This window comes from Perissodus microlepis, chromosome 13, assembly GCF_051167445.1.
Source record: "Perissodus microlepis isolate ML-2025 ecotype Zambia chromosome 13, ASM5116744v1, whole genome shotgun sequence".
Taxonomy (NCBI): Eukaryota; Metazoa; Chordata; class Actinopteri; order Cichliformes; family Cichlidae; genus Perissodus; species Perissodus microlepis.
Window position 1 is genome coordinate 2,435,371 of NC_140473.1, and position 27,005 is coordinate 2,462,375.

At 40.3% G+C, this 27,005-nt stretch overlaps 1 protein-coding gene across 1 annotated transcript in view; it reads right to left on the reverse strand.

The window, feature by feature from the left end:
• Window positions 1-27,005, reverse strand: part of ttc27 (tetratricopeptide repeat domain 27) — an 84,335-nt gene continuing 57,330 nt past the window's right edge. Inside the window, exons 13-20 of the mRNA XM_084947743.1 lie at window positions 24,369-24,596; window positions 23,298-23,396; window positions 22,126-22,178; window positions 17,369-17,534; window positions 9,443-9,640; window positions 5,329-5,440; window positions 1,330-1,430; window positions 1-380 (exon numbers count right to left, since the gene is read on the reverse strand). Coding sequence (XP_084803869.1) covers window positions 255-380; window positions 1,330-1,430; window positions 5,329-5,440; window positions 9,443-9,640; window positions 17,369-17,534; window positions 22,126-22,178; window positions 23,298-23,396; window positions 24,369-24,596 — 1,083 coding nt within the window. The 3' untranslated portion in view covers window positions 1-254. The remainder of the gene's footprint in view (window positions 381-1,329; window positions 1,431-5,328; window positions 5,441-9,442; window positions 9,641-17,368; window positions 17,535-22,125; window positions 22,179-23,297; window positions 23,397-24,368; window positions 24,597-27,005) is intronic.

Sequence of the window (27,005 nt, forward strand, 5' to 3'; positions counted from 1 at the left end):
TTCAAATTTTTAACATTGTATTTTAAGATGCCATCCAGTGAGTGTTTACATTTCAAAGTGGACATAAAGGTATAAAAATAGGATTACAAATTCAGTCCTTTGGCTTTCTTTATTTTACAGGTTCAGTAATACACTGTGATGATAAATGCAGGTGTAGAGCTGGTTTGGGTCTTTATTACTCAGTCTTACTGAGGACCTCTGAGAACCAAAGGTTCTCTCTTTTGCCACAAAAGGGGCATATTAGAGATGGATGGTCACTGTGACTGGTTACGCAGCTTCCCACTCAGATCTTGCAGCTCAGTGATGACTTGCTCCACAGCAGTAACGCCGTCCTGCAGCTCAGCATGGATCCTCCCTGTGGCCACGTCTGTGTGGATTTGCTGGAAGACGATATAAAATGGAAGAGTCAATTATAAAGTCATTAATGTTAACTTATACCACTGAGAAGAACGACTTAACAACCCAAACGCCTGTGTCTATAAATCTTCACGTCTGATATTTGTCTTGATCGCCTGCTGGATGAGTTTGTTCAGGCAGAACAAATGATTTGAATGGTGTCACAACCTGGTAAAGATTTTGTGTCAGGCTGCATGCTGACAACATCTGCATGAGCATGTGCTGCCGTCGTCACTTACTGAGTGAAGGCCACGAGCTAAAGAGGTTCCAGACACCTTATTGTTATTTTGCAGTTTAAAATAATCCTTATTTATCTTATACTAGGCCTTGATGCAACCATTGACTTCACCCTGTGTCTGATGAAAGTAATTTAGTCTTGCCCCCTTTAAGGTCTGCATTTCTTCAAGCCAACTTTTCTTCTGATTGGCTGCCCATGGTGAAGTGAGGCAGGAAGGTGTGGCTTTCTTGCTCATAGCCAAAGCTGTACACCTAGAATGACCATATAAGGATGCCCATTCTTACTAACATCATGGAGAGCCAAGAACAGAAAGAAAATGAATCAGTGATCATAGCACTCCTAAACCTGAGCTTTTACTTATATGGATGGTATGAAAATTTACTTATCTTTTAATATCAGCGTCTAATATTGGTATACAATATACATTAAATGTCCGGAAACAAGGGGAAATGCAAAATAGGTGCAAACAAGGTTTAGTGTTTAATTTTTCATGGCAGGTCAGAAGTACTCGACAAGCAGTAGGAACAACCCGAAAACATCACTGAAAGAGGTCCTATAGGAGCAATTGCTACAGTAAGAACACACACAGTAGGACAGGCTAAACTCAATCCTCCTCCTAGTTCCTGATCAGGAAAACTGTCTATAAAGTGAGGCAGATATCTGCTTCGTGCGAAGTGGGGGTCTCTTAATGTTACCTTGGCTTTGGTGGCCAGACTCCTGAGACTGAGGCGTGTAGAGGAGAGTATCTGAAGAGCTTCTGTTGGATTACTCTTCTTCACACTGCAACTGAGTGCCACTGTGATGCAGAGAAAGAGAGACTTAGAGAATGCAGGGAAAAGCTTCTGCATCTAAGCACAGAAGCAACATTTAGAAAGTCAGAAATCAGATTTATTACCATAGTAGTTAATTCTTTGGGACAACCGTGCACAAGCGCAAATATCAAATATAGGAATCCTAAAGGTGTCTTCCAAAACCCTCAAAAGTGTTGCATTTCATTGCTTGTGTGAGCTGTATCACTGGAGTGTGTTTGGACCATTTTGCAACCCACAAGTATGCCCCCAACATGGAGGGGATTAGGGGGAGATTAAAGGGATTAGAAAGAGTTCAACCAAGACCTGTAGTCAAGTAACAGCAACACATTTTCTAAACTCACTAGGAAGTACTATTTTGCTATCTTTTCTCTAAGCCCTCTCCATTTATTCTTCTGTCTTCAAACAAAAGCAAAATCTAATCCTACAGATGGTAACACTTGAGTTATTCTCCATTTCAGATTGATTGGGCATTTCTACTGTATGACAGTGTCCAGCTCACTTTTTGGCGAATGTTTACCTCTATTTGAGTATTTCATAGAGTGTGTATGTAATCAACTCCTAACCTTTTAGTACTTTGGGGAATCCTAGCAGTGGGAATGAGAATCAGCACCTCCAAATCTGAGGCCATGGTCCTCAGCTGGAAAACAGTGGATTCCCCACCTCGGGTCAGAGACAAGTTCCTGCCCCAGGTGGAGCAACTTAAATATCTTGGGGTCTTGTTGACGAGTGACGGGAACAGACGAATTGGTGCTGCGGCTGCAGTGATGCTGATGTTGTACTGGTCCAGTTTGGGGAAGAGAGCGCTTAGTGTAAAAGCGAAGATCTCAATTTACTAGTCGAACTACATCCCTACCATCACATATGCCCACGAGCCGTGACTGAAAGAACGTGATCGTGGATACAAGCGGTGGAAATGGGCTTTGTCCGAAGGGTGTCTGGCCTCTCCCTTAGTGACAGGGTGAGGAATTAGGGGCTCAGAGCAGAACCACTCTGCTTAGGTTGCTGCCCCTGCGACCTGGCCACGGATAGTGGAAGAAGATAGATGGTTGGAATCCTAGATTCAAGTGTGGCTGATGTTTGTAGCTTTCCCAAAATGTTTTGTAATTTTTAAGTGTCCCAGAAGCCATTTTCTGTACTCAAACACTATTAAACAATGTGTACTTGGACTTAGGCTGTATAGCTTCTGCTTAAACATAAAAACATCTGGTTGATAAAACTCTTGATCACCTCCCTGATTAAAGCTGCTGTTGTTCAGTGGTTCAGTTTGGACGCTTTCATTTAACAGTAATTGTTCCACCCCTTTTCCATTAGTGGACACTATAAGAATTTATGCTAGCCAATTTCAGGGGTTTTTCCTTGAAATTTAAATTTTTTACATCATTGACTTCTAGTTACAGCTTCTAGTGTTTTTTTTAATTTCACACATTTTAAATCAGGTCAGGGGGGAGATACCAGCATGTCCAACTGTGAGATTAGGTACCAATCCCAAAGGACAGGTAATGCATCGAACGCACTGAATGCCTCTCCACCTAAAAGAGAAGCTCATGACAAAGATCTGGTCCTCCATGCCCAACTGCCAATACTACATGAAGTAACAGACCCCATCTTACTTAGAACTCATACTACCATATCACCTCAATACAGCACTTTACTCTCAGTTTACTTGTGAGAGCAAAAAACTATATTAATGTGGAGTTTTGTAACACTATCAGATTTACATGGGTGAAAATCACCTGACATTAGTGTTTTAGGGTTAACAGTAGAATGGGAGGTAGAGGCTTCAAGTTTCTCTGTGGAACCAGTGCCCAGTTTGTATTTGGGAGACAAACTGGGCGCTTACATTTTTTTTAAAGCTTATTGGCAGGAATAGATCAGGTGACCCTGAACGCTTACCCAATACATCACAAAAGTATTCTCAGCACTTTACTTGTTTGTCGTTTTGTCATGTAAGGGAGGTGATCAAGAGTTTTATCAACCAGATGTTTTTGTGTTTAAGCAGAAGCTATACAGCCTAACTCCAAATGTTGCATGTTAAAGCCTCAAGTCTAACTATTTTTGAACAGGTTCTTCCATTCTTCTTTGCAGAACCTCTCGAGCTGCATCAGGTTAGATGCAGAGCGTCATTGCACAGCCATTTTCAGATCGCTCCAGATATGATCACTTGGGTCGGGGCTCTGGCTGGGCGACTCAAGGAATGTTCAGAGTGGTCCTGAAGCCACTCCACTGTTATCTTGGCTGTGTGCTCTTGGTATATAAACCTTCGGCCAAGTCCGGCCTAGTGAGCACTCTGGAGCAGGTTATCATCAAGGCTCTCTGTACATGACTGCATTCATTTTTCCCTTGATCTCACATCCTCACAGCATGTGGATGTGTGCCAGCGATGGTATTGGCCAGATGATGAGCCCAATTTCCTTGAGAGAGGACACTTTGCATTTAGGCCAAAGAGTTCACTCGTTGTGGCCGGGTGGGGCAGTGCCAGGAAGCCTAGCAGGGCAGCTGGGTCTGATCAGGCTCTCCCTATATCAGGCGGTAACTGAGTTGAAAAGCTGCACAGCACCCCAAAAACTAAAAACACTCTAAGTAAAAAGTCACCAATCCCGCAATATTGTGTACGTGAATTAAAACTGAATGTATTTCCATTTTGAAATAAGGGTGTAACGTGACAAAATGTGGAACAAGTGTTGTGGATACTTTCCAGATGCACTGCATGTATAATTTACCTTTTTGGTATTTGGAATAATTCATTTGCTGTTTTTATCTTAGAGGATGTAAGGGTTCCTCTTTCAGATAATAAAACATTGTAAGTAAGTAAAATTTATTTATACAGCACTTTTTAAAACAGGAAGTTATTTCAAAGTGCTTCACAAGGGAATAAAAGCATACCAAACGAAAAATAAAACACTATAAAGAGGGTATAATAGCATATCCACTAAAACAGTATACTACACATGAATAGTACCTAAATGCCTGTCTAAACAGATGTGTTTTGAGTTGTTTTTTAAAAGTAGCTACAGAGTTGATGGTGCGTAGCGGGGGAGGTAAACTGTTCCATAATATTCGAGCCAAGGTTTGAAACGCGGGATCCCCCTTCGTTTTCAAATGGGTCCATGGAATGGTTAGAAAACCACTATCAGTGGATCTAAGGATCTGGTTTGGAGAGTAGGGTTGGAGAAACTCAGTGATATAAGTGGGGGCCTCACCTTGTAGGGACATGAATGTAAAAGTGAGGATTTTAAACTGATATCTATACTCAACCGGAAGCCAGTGCAAGGATTTTAACACAGGGGTGATATGGGAGAATTTTGGTTTGAACATTGGTTTGAAGAGAGCTTGCAGATGAGCAGATGGTACTGTGATCCTGCATCACAGACAGCATACAAAAAACCCCACAGACTATATGTAGCATGAGGCATTGATCGTTATTATTATTATATTGAATACAAATATTAACTAAACTAATGTAGACATGTACAAAAATCCAGTCTTATTCACTGACAATCAAATCTAACACACAAGTATTTAAAAGTATCTAAAGTATTTAAAAGTGAAGGGATTTGAATTGTGTTTTAAAGAACCCAAACATCACACCCAGGAACATGGCTAACATTAGTTGAGGGAGGAAGGATAAACTGATGGAGAATGCAAACACATTTAATACCTCACAGCATTATTATTATTTTTTCAAAGTCACTTCTGATTGCCTCTCCAGTGTTTAACTCTATGAATCTGTCTTACTGTAATGAAAACATCAAAGGTTTGAGGAGATTATCATCTAAACTGTAATCAGAGATATCGCTTTTCCATCTCATCACCATCCTTTCATCTTCTCTGTTCCTCTGAGAAATGGCTATGAGGGCATACAGAGCTGGGTGGTGAGCTAACCTTCTCCCATGTGGACAGCTTGTTTGATCACCTCCTTGAAGAGAGCAGGTTCTTTCTCCCAACCACCTCCCTGAACCTCACAGCGATGGGCCTTGGACAGGAACTGCAGTGCCTAGAAAAACAAAACAAAACAAAACACAGAAGCTGCAGTACCATTCTGGTAGTCAAATGCAGCCCCCACTTTTACCCTTGACTTGTTTTAAATTTCCAAACAAGGAGACTGTTGGAAACCAAAAGTAAAACAAGAGTGAATAATTGATGGTGATTCACTGAGGAGTGCTCAAGGAATAGAGGATTTATAAGAGACCTTCTGTTAGCCAAATATCCACTGGATCATTAGGCATCCAAACCTACAAACGGGTGTTTTCAAAGCCATCTATTGCCACTTTGTGTGGCTCAACTAAATACACGATTCAAGCAGCAAAGTTAAACAACAGGGATTACACTACAGATTTGACTTGTGAGGCCATCATGGTAACATTTTTCCACCATATGCTTATGAGGTTTGTAAATGTTATTTTAATGTTCAAATGTGTTTTATGCGGTATATTACATCAGTCAGTGGCATTCTGTTAGTACAAGGAACCTTGTATTATTTCATTTTGTAAAACAAAATAAATTTAAGTATAAATAAAAATTTAAAAAAAGCTCCACACCAGTCTGCATCTATCCTTTATATTACTCTGATCTTGTGGCATGAATGTAAAGGACAACAGGCTATTGTTGCTGAAAGCTGCGCTTGTTTCATACTGATATATACTGTGGCAGTCTCACTTTGTTAATGACTGGAACTGGACAAACTGAGAGACCAGTAGCTTTTTTCTAATGATTTGCAAAATGCTCAAGCCTTTTAATTTAGCTGATTTTTTTGATTAATGTACATTTCAAAATCAAGATTTAGCCTGTTTCTGAGCTCAGCAACAACCTTTCCCCCCCCAGAGATCTGTGGTCCTTAAAAGATTAAACGATTGACATATGATTTAAAGAATAAGAATTTACAATTCTTTAGTCAGGAAGGAGTGCAGAAAGCTGAAGATGTCTAAGCAGAGTGCTGAAAGGCACAAATGTAATTCAATACAATGTATTTATATTAGAGATGGACCGATCCGATATTACGTATCGGTCCGATACTGACGTAAATTACTGGATCAGATATCGGAGAGAAATAAAAAATGTAATCCGATCCATTAAATATCAAAAAAGCACCTCACAAAACTTGAGACATGGCGTAACTCGGCTCATAACCGTAGCACGTCGGAACAGTGTGGTCACGTGATAGAGCAGCTGTGTGTATTTGTAGCCTCACTACCAATCCAGCATTTCATCTCCGAGGAAGTTATCTCAGAGAGAAGTAAAGCAAATGTGTAAGTTCATCTCTGAATGTTCGTAAAGCATTCCCACGTTAAGCTTAACAACCGATATATGGAGCGACTGCCTCTTCTCTCCCCCTCCCTCTCCTGCTGCTACTTCCATCGTGAAACTGATCAATGATCAGCTGATCGGCTTTTCTGTCGCGAGTCCGTCTCTCTTCTTTGTTTTTGGCCCACTTTGCACCAGAAAGAGGAAACCAGCGGCTGAACAATAGCAGCACGTTTAAGCTTGATAATCTGTTGTTAGAATTTATTTAATATTACTTTCTACACCAGGATCTTTTTCTACGTAGCTGACGGCTGTAGCTGTGCAGGGGCGGATCTAGCAAAGTTTAGCCAGGGGGGCCGATAGGGCATGAACAGGGAAAAGGGGGCACAAAGACATACTTTTCTTTCTTATTCTCATTTAAAATGTCGAGCTTTTAATAAATAATTATCCGAATCTTACACCCAAAGCTTTAATCTGATGTAAACTGTATAGAAGTCCATTACTGTACAGGGAGTGCAGAATTATTAGGCAAGTTGTATTTTTGAGGAATAATTTTATTATTGAACAACAACCATGTTCTCAATGAACCCAAAAAACTCATTAATATCAAAGCTGAATGTTTGTGGAAGTAGTTTTTAGTTTGTTTTTAGTTTTAGCTATTTTAGGGGGATATCTGTGTGTGCAGGTGACTATTACTGTGCATAATTATTAGGCAACTTAACAAAAAACAAATATATACCCATTTCAATTATTTATTTTTACCAGTGAAACCAATATAACATCTCCACATTCACAAATATACATTTCGGACATTCAAAAACAAAACAAAAACAAATCAGCGACCAATATAGCCACCTTTCTTTGCAAGGACACTCAAAAGCCTGCCATCCATGGATTCTGTCAGTGTTTTGATCTGTTCACCATCAACATTGCGTGCAGCAGCAACCACAGCCTCCCAGACACTGTTCAGAGAGGTGTACTGTTTTCCCTCCTTGTAAATCTCACATTTGATGATGGACCACAGGTTCTCAATGGGGTTCAGATCAGGTGAACAAGGAGGCCATGTCATTAGTTTTTCTTCTTTTATACCCTTTCTTGCCAGCCACGCTGTGGAGTACTTGGACGCGTGTGATGGAGCATTGTCCTGCATGAAAATCATGTTTTTCTTGAAGGATGCAGACTTCTTCCTGTACCACTGCTTGAAGAAGGTGTCTTCCAGAAACTGGCAGTAGGACTGGGAGTTGAGCTTGACTCCATCCTCAACCCGAAAAGGCCCCACAAGCTCATCTTTGATGATACCAGCCCAAACCAGTACTGACTTTTCTCAGTTCATGGGCAGTTATTTTGCGCCTTGGTTTTTCCACACGCTTCTTGCGACCCTGTTGACTATTTTAAATGAAACGTTTGATTGTTCGATGATCACGCTTCAGAAGCTTTGCAATTTTGAGACTGCTGCATCCCTCTGCAAGATATCTCACTATTTTTGACTTTTCTGAGCCTGTCAAGTCCTTCTTTTGACCCATTTTGCCAAAGGAAAGGACGTTGCCTAATAATTATGCACACCTGATATAGGGTGTTGATGTCATTAGACCACACCCCTTCTCATTACAGAGATGCACATCACCTAATATGCTTAATTGGTAGTAGGCTTTCGAGCCTATACAGCTTGGAGTAAGACAACATGCATGAAGAGGATGATGTGGACAAAATACTCATTTGCCTAATAATTCTGCACTCCCTGTATATAGTAACTATTAAGTCTAATATACCCTAGTAAGCTATAGTACTTTTTCCTTTGGGAAGGTACCATCTGTGCCGTCTGCAATTCTGTTGAAGAAAAATGTTGAATCTATTTAATTATTCTTGAAAAATAATTTATTTCTGGGCATTTTTTTCACACTGCATCAAAGGGGGTGGTTCCCTATTTTTTATTTTTTTTGCTGGGAGTTTTAGAGCCCTATTGGTTAGGTTGCTTACTCTTTAAAATACCAGAATAGGGAGGATGGAGTAGGTTTAAGTTTATTAGATTGATCAGTATTGCTGAACTATGAAATATTTTGGGTGCAGTGTATTTTTTGCATACAGGTATAACAGAATAGCTTTAGTGTTTTTTGTTTTTTTTTAACTTGAATATGAACTTATACAAAAAGCAGCAAGATATTAAAAAAAAAACAGTTTTATTGATTAAAAAACACACTATATTGGATTCATATCGGTATCGGCCGATATCCAAATTTATGATATCGGTATCGGTATCGGATATAAAAAAGTGGTATCGTGCCATCTCTAATTTATATAGCACCAAATCACAACAACAGTTGCCTCAAGGTGTTTTATAATGTAAGCTAAAGACAGTACATTAATAGAAAGAAAAACAAATGGTATGTTTTAATTTGATCAAATTTATCTAAGATGATGACAAATGTTTGTGTTGAGGATTATCTTTCTGTAAAAGTCACCGCACACCACTGATTTAAGTGCATTTAGTTTTTATTAATGTTTAGGTGCCTTTACTTTGGTTTTTTATATAAACAAGTGCCAGATGAAAATGAACTTGTATGTGAAGTTGTTTCCTGCGGATTTCTGCATTACCTGTTAGGAAACAAACCGTTTGGAATCACATGCTTTGAATGAAGAGCTGGTCTGATCCTTTGTATAGTTGTAAAGTGGAAACTGGCAGATCCAAGACTTGTTAGAATAAAAAAACAACAAAAACAAACAAACAAACAAAGACATGCGAGTGCATGTTACTGACCTTGTCGTCGTTTTCTGGGTTGGAGCTGTGGCCGTCACCATACAGCAGGGCATACTGTCGCCATATCTCAGCGTCACTGCTGTGGCGAGAACTGACCCGACCTAGGAGCTCCTTCAGTTTGGACTGGAGGGCTCCTGCCTGCTCACCTTGGCTGTCTGTCAAATTCTCAACAACTGCTTTCACCAAGATCTGCAGAATCTGATGGGGAAAAAAACAAGTTTAAACATCATCATGGAAGATCTGATTTACTGATTTCAATGTGTTGCTACAACCTTAATCACTGTTAATCCAACCAGCAACGTTGCTCAAGACCATTAAAACCCCAATGACTGAGAGGCTGGATGGAAAATAATGGGCTTATGGGAAATGCGGTTTTCAGTTTTTATTTTTAAACTTGAATTTGTGATGGTATTACAGAAGTCTTTAAATAAATAGAGTTACTAGTCTGCTCATAATTATGCCAGTTTGCCACAGTTAGTACAGTTATTAGGACAATAAATAAATAATACAGTCAAAAAATAAATAAATGAAAAACAAATAACACGAGGAAGAAAACTTCTGCATGTAATACTTAAGCTTACTATTGGAACACAGATGAGTAATCAGAGGCCAATTGCACCAATAGAGTTTTGGTCTGATCATAAACTAAGCCAATCATAACTTTTTAAGTCATTCTAAGTCTGTTGCAACATCTAGGTTTAAGCCGCCTTCTTGGTATGACTGGGTGTAAATCTTAAATTAGTACCGACATTAGGCATCACATGTTGACTTTACAACAAGCAAACTTTTAGGTGGTAAGGACAAAAAGCCATCAGCTGGACATATACAAACATGAGGAGATTAAAGGTTTCAATAGCTGTCATGGTCAGGTCCCATCTTATCTTAAACACTTTTATAATACCGTATCAACCCATTAGAGCACTTTGCTCTGAGACTGCAGGCTTACTTATGAGTATATAAAAGGAGAATGGTACCCCTTTTCTGTGGAAGCAGTTTGGATTCAGGAGACAGACACCTTCTCTACTTTTAAGATTACGGTAGGCTTAAAATGCTCCTTTTGTTAAATAGTTAGGGTTGGATGAGGTGACCCTGAATCCTCCATCAGTTACTTTGCAATAAACTTGGCGGTGGCTATCATGGAAGATATGATTTACTGATTTGTGTTGCTGCACCCGTTAATCACCGCTAATGTACCGGTACCACTTTGCATGTAGGGCCTTTACCTTACAATAATAAGAGCCTTGAGGTGAATGTTTGGGGCTTTCTAGATAAAAACTGACTTGAAATTGATTAAGCCTGGTTCTGTCGCAGATTTCTTGCTTTTAAAAGGGATTAAGATTCGTGTTGAAGTGTCAGGGTGTGAAATTAGGTGGAATAGTACTAATTTCTGTGTTGAGAGAAAACAAGAATAACAGGCAAAAAGTTTCTAGGAAGTTCATTTCAAGTTCTATCCAAAAATGGAAAAGAAAATCTCCTCCCTGTGAACAGTAACTGTAAGGAAATGAATGCATGTGCAACTATAGCCCCCATTTAACCCCATGAAGCACATTCTGCTGTAGATTTCTTGCTGTTAAAAGAGAGTGTTTCCTTTCCAGCATCAAGTGCTTGCTTATAGGCATTTTGTCTAATTGTTGGGGTTTTCTCTGTATTATACAGGGTCTTTACCATCCATCCATTCGCTTCCACTGATCTTTTTCAGGGTCACGGGGAGCGCTGGAGCCTATCCCAGCTGTCATAGGGCGAAAGGCGGGGTACACCCTGGACAGGTCGCCAGTCTGTCGCAGGGCTAACACACAGAGACAGACAACCATTCACGCTCACATTCACACCTATGGGCAATTTAGAATAATGTCTGTGAAGGTTCTCAGTCATCCAGGTCATCGTAGTCAAAGGAGCTTGCAAAGAAAAGCGTCTGGACTTCTGTCCAAAATGTGAAAATTGGCATCCTCGAAAAGTCAGCAAAAAAGTCAGCAAAGAGGCACAGAAAAGAAGACCAGACACCAGCGAGGGAGGATAAGAAGGACAGACGCAACAACATTGTCATCCCCTATGTAGCCGGTGTATCAGAAAAACTTAGGAGAATTTTCTCCAAGCATGACATCCCGGTGCATTTCAGACCCAGCAACACGCTCAGACAAAAACTGGTTCACCCGAAAGACAAAACGCCAAAACACAGACTTAACAATGTGGTGTATGCTGTACAGTGCAGCGAGGAATGCCCAGACCTCTACATTGGAGAGACCAAACAGCCACTTCACAAGCGCATGGCACAACACAGAAGAGCCACCTCCACAGGACAAGACTCAGCAGTCCATCTGCATCTTAAGGATAAAGGACACTCTTTCGAGGATGCCAATGTTCACATTTTGGACAGAGAGGACAGATGGTTTGAAAGAGGAGTGAAAGAAGCCATCTATGTCCACTGTGAGCGACCATCTTTGAACAGAGGCGGGGGTTTACGACACCAACTGTCTGCCATCTATAATCCAGTTTTGAGATCCCTTCCCAGACGCCTTAACGCCCACTCACATCCTGGGCCATCTGACCTCAGGAATTCGCATGATAAGGTGGGGCCAGGTTTCACAATGAACACACCCGAAACTCTGGCTGATTGGGACCCACACCCAGTTTCACACCTTGGCTCAGGCGATTAGAGGATCATCAGGGGGTCCTTTTGTCCCTCTGTGGGGGGATACTCCCACTAGGTTTATATCTGGGACTCTCCACCATTTGACCTTAGAACTGAAGAAGCTTCTCGGATGAGAGGTGAAACGTCTTCAAGTAACTTAAAGAAGTCCAGACGCTTTTCTTTGCAAGCTCCTTTGAATTTAGAATAATCAATTAACCTATCCCCACAACTGTTAGGTAAAAACCCTGTGGGGTCTTTACCTAACAGTTTAAAGGGCCTTGAGGCAACGGTTGCTTTGGTTTATTGCTGTATGAATAAAACTAAAATTAAAATCAAATACTGTCTGATATATCTCTCTGACCTTACTGAAGCGCCATCTCTGCACTGTAGTTTGTGTTGCACCACAACTCAGCCCCTGATTTTTTTAAGCTGACAAAATTGTATTCATTTTGAATTTTTATTTCTTTGTACAGTGTGACTCAGTGTGTTGTCCTGTCATGAGCCTGGCAGAGTCTAATGCATAACTTTATGCTAACCTTACCGGAACAAATGCATAGCATTTCCTTTATCCGTTTCCCTGTGATTGGCACTCGTAAGCTTCGTAAGCATCAGGTGTCAGATCATATTCTCAAAAATGTTCTGAAACCCAGCAGCAGAAACCCTGACTGGCATTATTCTCATCCATGGACATGTGGAGATTTTCCAAGTTTTCCACCTCAGTGGGCAACAGAGTGCAGTGTCAGCATCAGTCTGAAGATATTTTGTCTTTCTGGTCATTCATTTGTCATTTTGTCTTATCTACCATTTGCTTTCGTTATGATTGACTGTGAGTTCTAATAAATATGGCTCACTATCAAAATGTAATGACTTGTGGCTATAATAGAACCTAGGTCACAATAACTGGACCATGTTCTGGATTCGAACCCCGACCTGTTAATAGAATTTGACAGACCATTTCTCATACTGACAGTAACATTACTTTAATCTACACAGCATCTGCCTTTTGTCTTTACAGACACTGTGTGTCCTCAGGAAACACACAAACCAACCGTGTACATTATAATTCATCCCAGGGGAACCAGGGATCGAACCACCAACCTTCCGATCAGTAGACGACCTGGTCTACCTCCTGAGCTACAGCCACCCCATATGAAAACAGAAAACTCCACAGTGGGACAAGGTGCAGAAGTAAGTCGTGGAAACAGACAAAGAGAAAAGAGGAGCTGATGCTCTGCTGATTTACTCGTGAAATGTAATTAATAAGAAAGAAAAAAGGAAAATATATTTTCATTATTTTTTAAATTAAGCACTTTATTAAAGGCACCTTTTAAAAAAGCTTTTATTTTTGAATAATAATAATAATTATTACTGGAGTACCCTCCAGGTCACTGTTAACATTAAATTAATAACAATTAATATTAATTAAATATTAATTAATAGTAAACACTGTTGACATGCTGTTGAATTTGAACTTTTTTTGTTGTTTGTTTGACAGTCAGCAGCTAACTCTTCAGACACTGATACAAGTGGAAGGCTACTTCAAAAATACATTGCACTGAATTATAAAAGCACCTTTGTCTGAGAAAATGTTCTCTAATTGGACCTCCTTAAAAATTTCCTTGCATATCCACGTAGAGCAATCCGCCATTACATTTAGCTGTGGTTTTTCTATAAAGTCAGCTTCAAAGATGGAAACAAGCCACATTTAACAGATGAAAATGCAGCATGGTTAGGCCAGCCAGCAAGCACCCCTTCACTCCCTGATAAAATACCTTCTCTGCTGAACTCCATCTTATTTTGGGGTGATCGTAGCTCAAGAGTTGGCAGTTCGTCTTGTAATCAGAAGGTTGCCGGTTCGAGCCCCGGCTCCGACAGTCTCAGTCGTTGTGTCCTTGGGCAAGACACTTCACCCGTTGCCTACTGGTGGGGGTCAGAGAGCCCGGTGGCGCCAGTGTCCGGCAGCCTCGCCTCTGTCAGTGCGCCCCAGGGCAGCTGTGGCTACAATGTAGCTTGCCATCACGTGTGTGTGAATGGGTAGATGACTGAATGTGTAAAGCGCTTTGGGGTCCTTAAGGACTAAGTAAAGCGCTATACAAATACAGGCCATTTACCATTTATTTCTGCCATCTACCAGTTCCCCAACCCCCACCAGTTAGTGAACCATCTGCCAGGTTGCACTGCAGTCACAATTAAGATAAATCAACTGCAAGGCTATGGAGCAGAGACTGTAACATCATGTTAGACATCCTGCAAAACACCTCAGAGGTGTGCTGACGGACACATCCTCTACATCTGTTCAAACTCCAACACACAAAGTGTGATTTTAAGAGGGTAATCTGTAGTTCAGTCCGTTTGATGGGATTTTCCAGTGAATTCTTGTGAATATGGCAGTGCAAGTACATCTGTAAGTATTAGTTTTGGTATTTATCACTCTGGTGAAAAGTGATATTTAAAGGAAAAAACTGAATGAATCGATTAAGATTCCTGTTGAAGTGTCAGGGTGTTAAATTAGGTGGAAAAGTACTAATTTCTGTGTTGAGAGAAAACAAGAAAAACATGGATAACAGGCAAAGAGTTTCTAGGAAGTTCATTTCTACCCAAAAATGGAAAAGAAGAAAATCTCCTCCCTGTGCATAGTAACTGTAAGGAAATGAATGCATGTGCGTCTATATCCCCCATTTAACCCCATGAGGCACAAAAGCTGAGCCATGTGACCACCAGCTCCTCTGTCAGTAGCCCTTTCCACATTCCATAGGACAGCAATCCTTGGTGGCCCCTCCCACCTTCTGAGCCTGCGATGAAAAACTAACACAAAAAGCACATAAAATGAAATAAGGCAAAAACGTTGCTTCTAAATTTGTTACTGTGATCTAATGAAATTAACATAGTCTGTCACCACCAGTTATGCAAAGCAGCATTTTAAGGTGAATCGAAGTAAAAACAGACGGGTAAAAATAGAACAGCTATTTAAAGTACAGACTTTCAAGCTTTGACAGACTTTTCGGTGATAAACCCAGGGGACAGTACTACATTTTATTAAAGTAGTCATATAAAAATATTTAATTATCTCATACACGCCAGCACACACTGGCCTGGCTGTTGCAAATCGGCATTCAACATTGCTAGTGCTGTTGAAATGACCCAGTCCAAAGTCAGCGGCACCTGACTTTGGAAATACAGAAGACTGCAACATCATCCACTGGTTTCTGAACTTTACCCTTTAAAGCCTTATTTGTTTTTATTATTCAAATGTTTTTATTACATAAAAAGCACCTTGAATTAATTGGAATAATTTAACAAGAAAAAAGATCGAGTAGAGGATTAAAGCAGGAAAAAAGCCAGAAGTTGAAAATGCCACAAATGAAGAAGGATGGCTGTCAGAAGCTACTCTTAAGGAAGGGAAACAATCAGGACAGGCAGGTGTATGCCAAATTACACAGGAACTGGACACAGGTCATATGGAATAATGAATCCAAATTGGAAATTTTCAAATCACTGTAAATATGTACAGATGAGGTCAGGAGAGCATTATAAGAGTGAGTGTCAGGAGCCATCTGTGAAACACAGTGGAGCTTCTGTCAAGGTTTGGTGCAGCACTTCAGGCAGTGGTAATGGCGAGCTTCTCAAAATTGAACAAGTTCTATGTTCACTGAATTATAAACATAGAAAAGTACAGTGAGATTCTGATCCACCAGTACCATGTGTAATCCAGGTCAAACAGATTGGCCTGGATTTAAAACAAAGTTGAACACACATGTGGGCAGTCGGCCGGTCGCGGCTGGCCTTTGCAGAGCCTGAATCTCAACATTATTGCAGCAGTGTGGGGTTATCTTGACAGAGAACAGAACAAAAGGCAGGCAAGATTCAAGGAAGAGCTTTGGGCCATCGTTCTAGAAGCCTGGAGTCTGAGTCCGACTGCAGCTGTTCGGGGACGGAATTCTAACACACAAAAAAGTGGTTGCTATGACTACTTGCAATCTGTTGCTTGATATTTTAAAAAAATACAATTACCAATTTTTCCTAGTTGCAAGGAGGTTGTAGTCTTGTTCTCACTCTAGTGTGACTGAGCTATCATTAGTCACAGTTGATATTACTAAACACTCCTTTTATAGCACTCCTTAAATGTGCAATTTCATGCTCTTTTCCGTGAAAGGGCTTTGGTGTTAGGTTGTCTGTAGGAGATTGTCGGCCATTAATAAACTGTTCAAGAAAACTGTGTTCTGAGAAGATATTTAAAAATGAGGAGGAGGCAAACAGAGAACTAAAGACTGAGTGAGCTGCTCTGAAGCTGCTGCTGACCTTTTCAACCTGTGTGCTTTTACATCTGCCAACCTTATTGATGAGGCTGACCAGGACACAACCTGCATAAATGACCATTTTGGTTGTTTGAAACAGAGAAGACAAAGAGGGACACAACAAAAGAGAGAAAAAAAGAAGATCATGTATTGTGGGATAAATGTGACTCTGTTTGTATATTTAATTCCGAGGCCCACAGGATCTCTGAGTCAGAGCTGTGATTTTTATCCATTCCCATTAGGCTGGAAGACGTCTTCTTCAAAGTTAATTGCTCAAAACTACGTGAGTAAAATGACTGCAGGGCTGAAGCAGACCATTAACAATGGAAATACTACCACTGGCTGTCTCGCCTTGTTTATTCAAAGCTGATGGTTAATTTCTTATTTAGAATGCATCAGTTGCTGTGGAATTAATGAGCTGTGACTACAAGAGGCTTTTCCTTCAGAGTTTCTAAACGACTCGGCATGAGTGACCACAGTGATAAAGATTAACAGTTTCACCTGCTCGGTGTGTTGTGATTGGACAACAAATCACGTTTCCCCTCTCACAAAGCTCTGAGACTTTGCACAGAGTAGAAGAGGTGGATAAAGCCAAAACGCTGAACTTGAGCCAAGTATTCCAGAATTTAGAGAAATGTATATCTTTTGTTTCAAAAGTTCTTCCTTTCAACACAGACAAAGCTTCATTTACAGAAAGTCAGTTAATTAGTGCAACTTATTAGGAGCACTGCAAGGTGAAAGAAATACAGAGAGCAAAGGGACCAATTCCTGCTTCACAGCTCTGTCTCATGTGTTCAAGTCAGACATTTTTATTTGTTATTTTTGACCATGGTGAGCTAAACCTAACAGATTTCAGGAGACATAGATTGCCCCTGAGAAGCTTTATCCAGCCAGGTATAGTTTATTGTTTGCCAAGCTGCGTCTCATTAGACACGCAGCCTAGAATAAATGTTTTCCCCATTCTACATGGAACAAAAGAAGAGACTAAGTGCAGTCATGTACCTGGATGTCCTTGTAGTTCTCCCTCAGGTCCATAAGACGGTGGTATGCCTTGATGGCTTCAGCAAAATCTCCAATGTCAGTGCTAACAACAATGAAGTTCTCCCAGATCTGCCAGTGTTCGTAATTACACTTAAGGGCTTCCTGCAGGGTTCGAAAAGCCTTATTTCTGCCAATGACAAAAAGGAGAGACAAGTTAGAAGTAGATCATTAAATGTGTTGAACAGAGTTCTAGGAAGTTCTAGGCTTGGTTCATTTCAAAACTGCTTGAGCTTAACTGGCAGTAGAACTAACCAGGTATTAATTAAAAACTCGCCTGCTTTGCTTCGGTTTCAGGCCCGAACGGACAGAAGGCTGCTGTCAAGGGCTAAAAGTCTACCTCTGTATCTGAAAAGCCCCCACAGCCAGAAATTACAAAAAAAACAAACAAACAAAAAACACAGAGAGACACGAACATGGGCTGGAATGAAGAACTTCACATATTTTTATTTAGAGTATTTTTATTGTTTGTTTGTTTATCTGTACATTATAAATACATAAATAAATATCTGAACACTGTCTGGATGGTTACAAAGTTCTGGGAAGTTCTGATGCTTGTAACGACTGCTGTGAAGACTGTCTCAGCAGGCAGGCAGAGATGACTGTAAACTGGGACAGGCGAGATACTATTTTACAGCAAAGCTTAAGAATGCACTGGATTTACTTCTGAATGACTAAATGACAGCATGGGACACCCTGAATGAGTGCGACTTCACTCATCTGTAATGGCAAGTTTGTCATACAGTTCAATTCAGAATTACTTTGGTCTAAATTCCTTTTATAAGACATTAGGGAAGAAAGACAATGGTTAAGTATTAATAAATTCCATTCCACTAAGCTGTTTCCCCCCCACACAGATTTAACGATGAAGCTAGATCAAAAAGAAGCTCACAGTTCGCATGCAGTGGGAGAATTAGAAAGAAACAGCTGTGCTTATCAACAGAAAAATTCAGGTTATCTTCAACAACTCAACGGCCTCCTTCTGTCATCAAAGAGAACGGGGCTGTAAAACTTTCACAGAGCGTCCTCCACAGTAAGCAGACACTGACACCAGCTGAGGTAAACAGCAGCCTGACTGTCTACACTAACTACAGATGAACAACAGCCTCCGTTTTAAAGCAGTTACTGCTGATAACAAAAACAGTTAACTTCTGCTCTGTTTCATGAAAGTCTCAGTATATTGAGGAGCAATAATTAGGGTTTCCCCCTAAAACCTCAGCATGATGACTAAGTGAAGAGCTTTAGGACAGAGCAAGTTTTGGCGATACAAACTTTTGAGCTGCAAAGCACACCAAGTGCAGACTGCGCACTTATTCAGAAAACATCTCCCTCTACTAAAAACCAACACTCCTAGTAGTAACTATCACAACTACAACAGGCATAAGGCATGATTTTTGTTCACAGATTTTATGTAATATGCAGTAAATTCAGTACAACTGATTCATTTAAATACTCTTTTCCTGAAAGGGAAACTCTTTATGCCACAAGGCTGCAAAAACACTCTTGTCCCAAACTATCAGCCACAGAAATGACCCTCTTTAATACATCCAGTAGCTTTTTAATGTCAAGAGAAGGCTTTTCACTGCTGTCCACAGTGTGTTCTTTTGTTGTGTCTCTCATAACATCTGCAGATGGCCGCCCCTCCCTGATCTGCCAGAGGTTTCTTCCTGTTGAAAGGGATTTTTTCCTTACCACTGTTGCCAGGTGCTTGCTCAAAGAGGTTTGTCTAACTGTTGGGGTTTTCTCTGTATTATATAGCAGCGGTCCCCAACCCTCGGGCCACGGACTGGTACCGGTCCGTGAGTCGTTTAGTACCGGGCTGCGAGAGGTGAGGCTCGGGTGTGAAATTTATGTTTTTTGGGGTTTTTATCGTTTTTTATCTTCATTTTATATCGTTTTTATCGATGACTTGGTTTCTCCTGGGTCTTTTCACGTGTGTTATGAATAAATTTTCTTGTTTTTTGGTACCGGTACTGGTTTTATTTTGTTGTATTTATCCACGACACCTTAAAGGCTGGTCTGTGAAAATATTGTCGGACATAAACCAGTCCGTGGCGCAAAAAAGGTTGGGAACCGCTGTTATATAGGGTCTCTACCTTACAATATAAGGGGTCTTGAGGCAATGGTTGCTTTGGTTTGTTGCTGTATAAATAAAACTAAAATTAAAATGAACTACTGTCTGAAATATCTCTCTGAACTTACTGAAGCGCCATCTCTGCACTTTCAGTTTGTGTTGCACCACAACTCAGCATCTAATCTGTACTGTTTGACCACTAATTGACCTTACATTCAAGCCCAATGACATGCATGTTGGTTAAATTAATTAAAAGCTTTACCCATATGTGCATTCATGTTACAATGCTTAAGTTGGGAAGGTTCAAGTCCATTCGTAAGACTGGTCTTAACATTAAACAACTTTCCAGTTAAATCGCTGATTTTTTTAAGCTGACAAAATTGTATTCATTTTGAATTTTTATTTCTTTGTACAGTGTGACTCAGTGTGTTGTCCTGTCATGAGCCTGGCAGAGTCTAATGCATAACTTTATGCTAACCTTACCGGAACAAATGCATAGCATTTCCTTTATCCGTTTCCCTGTGATTGGCACTCGTAAGCTTCGTAAGCATCAGGTGTCAGATCATATTCTCAAAAATGTTCTGAAACCCAGCAGCAGAAACCCCGACTGGCATTATTCTCATCCATGGACATGTGGAGATTTTCCAAGTTTTCCACCTCAGTAGGCAACAGAGTGCAGTGTCAGCATCAGTCTGAAGATATTTTGTCTTTCTGGTCATTCATTTGTCATTTTGTCTTATCTACCATTTGCTTTCGTTATGATTGACTTTGAGTTCTAATAAATATGGCTCACTATCAAAATGTAATGACTTGTGGCTATAATAGAACCTAGGTCACAATAACTGGACCATGTTCTGGATTCGAACCCCGACCTGTTAATAGAATTTGACAGACCATTTCTCATACTGACAGTAACATTACTTTAATCTACACAGCCTTTGCCTTTTGTCTTTACAAAGGCTACTAATTCCTATAGGTGTTCCAACTTTTCTGGATTACTTACAGCCCCCTCTGTTTGCATAAAAGCAGTGTTGGAACACACTGTGGTGCCATAGCCTCGTGAGCATCAGTTGAACAGTATTAACTACAGAAAATAGTGTGTTGCTACAAAAATGTTGAGAGAAAGGTAATTAACAATGGAAGAGAGACAGACCATCATGACACTTAAAAATGTAGTCCGTTCCTACAGAGAAATCACAAATAAAGTCAAGATGTCAGTGAGCACAGTTTCCTTCACCATCAAAAGGGACTCAGAAACTCTGACAGGAAGAGGTCTGGCAGACCCAACGCCACAAATGAATCTGAGGACACGTTTCTGAGAGTTCACAGGACAATGGCTTCAAGTACAGCTTAGTCTCAGTTTCAACTGTGAAGAGAAGACTTTGAGCTGCAGGTTTGTCTCTTTGTCTTATTCTAAGACGTCAGAATAAAACAAAGAGGCTTGGCTGGGCCATGGAACACCGCCATAGGACTACTGAAGTCTGGAGAAGGCATTATGCACTGATGAATCAAAATTTGAAATCTTCGGTTCTTCACGCAGGATCTCTGTATGCCACAGAGTAGGCGAAGGGATGGCTCCATACTGTGTGGCATCAACTGTCAAACATGGAGGAGGAAGTGTGTTGTTCTACCACAGCATTCTGCAGCACCATGCAAAACCCTCTGATCTGCCTAGCTGGTCAGGGGTTTATCCTACAGCAAGATAATGACCCAAAACGTACATCCAAGCTATGCCAGAACTACCTCAGAAGAACAAGATGGTAAGCTTGAAAACATGGAGTGGCCAGCACAGTCTCCAGACTTAAACCCCATCGAGCTGGTTTGGGATGAACTGGACAGAAGAGTGATAGCAAAGCAACCTACAAGTGTCACACATTTGTAGAAACTGGAAACGGATATGAGAAGAACTTTCTGAACAATATTTGATTTCTATTGTAGAAAGAATGCCCCGGGTGTATTCAGCTGTTATATCTGCCAAAGGTGGCTACTTTGAGAAGTTTAAGATACATTTTGATTCCATGATTTCTTTGATAATTCCAATTGATTATTTGTATTGTGCTTTCATTTCAGAGTGGAATGAGGCATCAAACTGCATAATTTTCAATTTAAAAAAAATGGAAAAATGGGGTGTGTTCTAAAACTTTTGACCAGTAGAGTACGTTGATGCACGTTTTGTAGTCAGTCTGCACATTGTAGTTTCAATAAGGTGGACATCCAGCGTCATATTGAAAGAAGACTAGTGTAAAATAAGAAGCATAAGGAAGAACCTTAGGAATGCTCCCAGAGACTGTAGTTTAGAAATCTGAAGAGATAACTAAGGTGGGTGGTAAAATCCACTACATGGATAGTGTATGTCATTCTGTTTTAGAAACTAAATACCAGCAATAGCAATTTAGAGAGATATGGACAAACTTAGATGCAGTTGACCTCTGACCTTTCTGTCATCATCACCTTTGGGCACATTTATCCTGCCCAAGTTATTTTGAAAGACTACTGGAGCGTTTTCCAGTCTGCTGGGTGTGGATGGTTTCAAACACTTTGCTGCTTACGGCAGAAATCCTATTGGACAAAACTCAACCCATTCTATTACCTGGCACACACGTTCTTACACCAACAAGTTTCCAATATGCACTACACTCATACTCACTTCATTTGGAGGCGAATGTAAGCTGTAGAAAGGTTGTTCCATGCTTCTGCATTCTGGATGAAGGTGGGGTAGGGGGTTGGGCGAGACACAGGTCAGTGAGGGAAAGAAGACAGTGAGGAAAAGGAAGTAAAGAATAACAAAAAAATCCTACAAGACACAATTTTCAGGTTTATGCACATAAAGAAAAGCTGGAGTGACTATTAAACCCTCACCAAATGAAATGGTGTGTTAAAATGAGAGACGTCTATATATTTGCTGTGCACTAACTGTGTGCTATGAACATAAATTTACTGAAACGTTCACTTTGGGAGGACCAAGCAGAAACAACCTCCGAGACTGAAAAATAATCACAACTGCCACAAACTGCGTTAGCTCAGTTAGCACTTCAGGCTGTCTTGAAAGTTGATCCATAGAGACTCCCACAAACTTCACTTCATTAAAAAGCATGTTTACAGCCTGTTTAAAACATTTTTTCCAGTGGTCTACAGAAAATCTCCCCTTCATAACAGTTGTCTGCAGGGTGCCCTTTTCCATTACGCAAGGCGTAAAGTGAGGCATGTAGTTCCTTTGACATCTATACACATGCAACAGTAGTTGATAGTTGTCTACTAGCTTCACATCTACTTGTTCTACTCACTGTACTTGACATCTCCATGTCTGTCACTAAAATAATGTTATGTAATATGTAATTTAATATGGCCCTCTGCTTGGTACAACCATCCAAGAAGTGAAATTTGAGTATTTTATTAGTCTGTCAGTCCTGCAAGCTTACCAGCATTAGAACAAAACACTAAGGCTGCTGAGGTTTCAAAATGTGGAGCTCAAAACAAATAGGTGCTGTTATAGTAGCAATGTCCACTGTACAGTGGTACATGCCAACCTGTGGTGTCGCCCACACCAACACAACCACTATGAACCACCTGCCAGATTTGCCTCCCTGTGACTTTGTCCAGTTCCCAACAGTGAAAGATGCAGCATAAAGCTGTAGTTGATGCTTTGGACATTACTGAAATAAACTGCATGATTTATTTGTGTTAAAAAAAATCTTCATGCACTAGCAGCCTCAAGCAAACCCACATTACTTGGCCTTTAAAACTAAGGATGGACTTGGAGAAAATACATTATGTCAAAGAGTGTCCCTAAAAAGAAAGACTTTGTGTGTAGGTACTCACGTCTGGCTCCAGTCCCACACACCTCTGGAAAGCCTTAGCAGCTCCCTCATAGCCCTCCAGGGCAAAGTAGGCACAACCAAGAGAAAACCACACACCGAGCTGTGCACACACACACACACACACACGCACACACACACACACACACACAAAAGGTTTGTATTGAAGCGTTAAATTAAGGCACAGATATTTCCCTGAAATGACCTCAAAAAGTGTGTGTTAACAAAGCAAAGAAAGATTAAAATCCTGACCAGGCTGAGAATCTATCCCAGCTGTTCTGTTAATATGTACTTATGCATAGAGGTGTTTTAATTAAATATCAGTGATCCCACTTACACTGATTACACTGATGGATTTAATTGTCTTGTATCTTGTACCTGATGTCTAAAAATCTGAACATGTAACTACATTTTGAACAAATTAAATTCATGACTAAATCTGGTTGCTGTGCCTGTGGCTCGTGCCATGCTTGCTCTAACTAGGTAACGCATGGCTGTATAATGGTAACCTTGTACATGTCTATTATCCAGTTCCACTGCTCAAAGGTTTCAGGCAGTGTTTCCCCACCAGCTGGATCACTAGGTTGTAGTGTTCTTTGACATCCTTCAGGTGCTTTCACAAAGAAGATCTTGTGCTAGCAGTTAGACATACTTTACTGAGTTGGACTGCAACTAGTAACAAAACTTCTGTTATGTCACCAGTTGCATTGCACTCTAACAGCCTCCTTAACAGGAATACAGTCACCAACCGCAGTCCAGGATGGTGGAGTTGAAATTCATCTGCAGGATTCTAGACTCACTGAATTTACACCTCAGCCAAACTAAATCTGTGGAAAACACTGAAAGGTGAACAGGGACCAGTGTAGAGACTACAGAACGGGCCCAGCATTTTAACCACCTGTAGGTCTGACCCATTCTTACACATGTAATAGTGATCACTGACACACTCAACTTTTAGTACAATTGAGAAAATAATTCATTCTTGTGCACTGCTGAACATGAAAAAAAGTTTTAAAAAAGTAAATTATTATTAAACTTTATAGACAAATGTGAGAGAATGATGATTTTCTTGTACCTGCATGCTGTTGATTTTGAGTGACTGCTCAAAGCAGTTGACGCACTGCTGGAACTCCTTGTGGCGGAGGTGTAGCAGGGCTTTGGAGCGCATAGCTCTGGCGCTGCGCTGACCTGACAGCTCCCATGCACGGTCGTAATACTGATGCTCCCTCAAGATGTCTCCTAGTAGACAGTACAGACTAGGTGTCTCCTTCTTCTCCAGCTCCCTGCGCACAATTTCCTCGGCCTGAGCAGAAATAGAGAAGAACAAAGGTGAGTTCAGATGAGACATGTGACACTGCATTCAGCTTCCATGTTTGTTGGATTTTAGGTGGAATTTTACTGATTTCATTTCCAAACATAGCAACATGAACACTAATATCTACCTGTGTTAGATGTTAGGACATACGGAATATACCTCAGCGTCGACCTTTTTGAATGCCTCTAACTTCATCTATAATTTAATACAATCTTAGAAACAGTGCATTTTTCTTTTCAATATAGGTACTTGCTTACATAAGTTAACTAATCAGGTCAACCATTAATAGCTTAATTTAATGCCTAAAACAAAGATGAACTTTTGTGATATATCATATTAATCATGCATGTAACAGCAAAATGTGTTCTACCTTATAAAACCCTTGTCGTGATTTCTTAGAGCACCAAAAAGCAAAACAAATATTTGGCATTTTATATGAGGATAGGTCAGAGGCAGCTGACACACATCTCACCAGCTCAGACTAGGCTTGTGAGTGTTTTACATGTAGTCCATAAGCATGTCTCAAATACATGTGAATGATCCCCAAGAGTCGCCCTAGATATTATGTGGTGTTAAATAGGTTCATAGTGTCTTTATTTGTTTTTGGGGCATTTTTACACTGTCCGTTTTAGTTGACATCCTACCGGAATAGCATCTCTTGCTACTTCCTGCCTGCCTTTGCTACCTTTTAAGCCAACACAGTCTGTTAGTTGGCAGTAATGTTGTATTTTACTATTGTGTGTTTGGCACTAGCTGCCGTGAGTTGCTTGTAATAGTTTGTACAAGTGAGTTCACCTAAAGATGTGCTTTATCAGACATTAGCCTAGACGCTAATTAGCCATTAGCTTATTTCATTGTGCTTCAATTTATATGGTAAGGAAGTATAGCCTATGATGCTTAAAGGTCACAGCATTTTCTAATTGTAAAAGAATGTTTACGCATATCAGATCACACATGACATTTTGTGTCTTATTTATAGTTTTACAATTTATTCTTTCATCAAAATCCATGCTATGTATCCAACTGGACATAAACGAGCACAAAAGAACAACGGTGTGGTTTTTATTTGTGTGACGATTGTTATCTACCTGCCTAGTTAAGTGCAGGGGAAGAATAATAACCAAGTGACATAAAACTGCAACACTTAGTAAAACTTAATGATAATCAGATTGATTATATTTCTTTACGCTGCAAATTTAACACCTACCATAAATTTATGGCAAATTTCAGATATTCTGAGGACCTTTTGAAAAATTGTCATTTCACACTTTCTAAGACTTTTTAATGACTTGTAAGAGCTCTATTAAAAGATCTCCTCTTCACCTCTCCTCAGGAGATATGAATACCTTATCCTACCAATCTACTCATAGGCAGGACATAGTTTAACACTACGAGAAGCAAAAAAACCCCAAACCAAAACAAAAGAAAGTATCAAAACACAGGCTGAGATCTAGGAATGAAGTCTGACAGAAAAACAAAATTAACATAGGGATTATGTTACAAGTATAGTAGCTGTCAAATTACCTGTGGACATTTGCACTCTGTGCACTTTGTCTTGCCACTACATGTTTTGGATTGCAGCTCACGCACTTGTGAGGGTGGAATAATGAGATTGTTTTCTCTTTCCAAATCCCTGTGTCTTGATTTAGGTTGTGAAGAGTGCCAATCTAACCACTGCTAGCGAGCCGAGGGCCTCTGAGGTTTGACAGAGCCTTAGGTTCACTGCATTCCTTTGCTGTCATGGGGCTGATGCTGGGCCAACAGCCCAGCCCGATTAGGAACGAGAAACCCCATCATACTTATCTAAACTACACAACGCTGAGCAGGTTGTACCCCATGCAACATTCCCTAATTAAAGATAATACGGTAACACAGACACACACACCTATTAAGACCATTACTTTGAATTTTAATCTAAACTATAACTCAAACATGGAAAACAAATTCATCTGATCTGTCTGAAGTTAAATGTCGCTCCCAGACTCGAGCTGGTGCATCTCAGATTAATTTAGTATTTGCATATTACATATTAATGCATGAGGCTGATAATGACTGTAGTCATACTGTTTTCTGAGAAAATTCAACAGTGCATAAAACATTATGAGGATAACTTCAGGTCATTTTAGTTTTAAGGTTGAACAAATTTATTCCGAAAATTACCCCCAGAAGTGCAGATCAATCACGTGGACTTGAAGGATGGTGGCTGAGCAAGGAAGACAGCTGGACACTGTGAAATGCAGTATACCAAGGGTAATTGCTATTCCTGTGCTAACTGCTTTTCTATGAAAACAAATGTTGTTAAAAAGACTAGGACCTACTGGGATCTATGGAGGAGAGAAGTCCAAATTGTGAAACATCAGTACCAAGACATCCAGACTGAAGTCTCAGTTATACAAA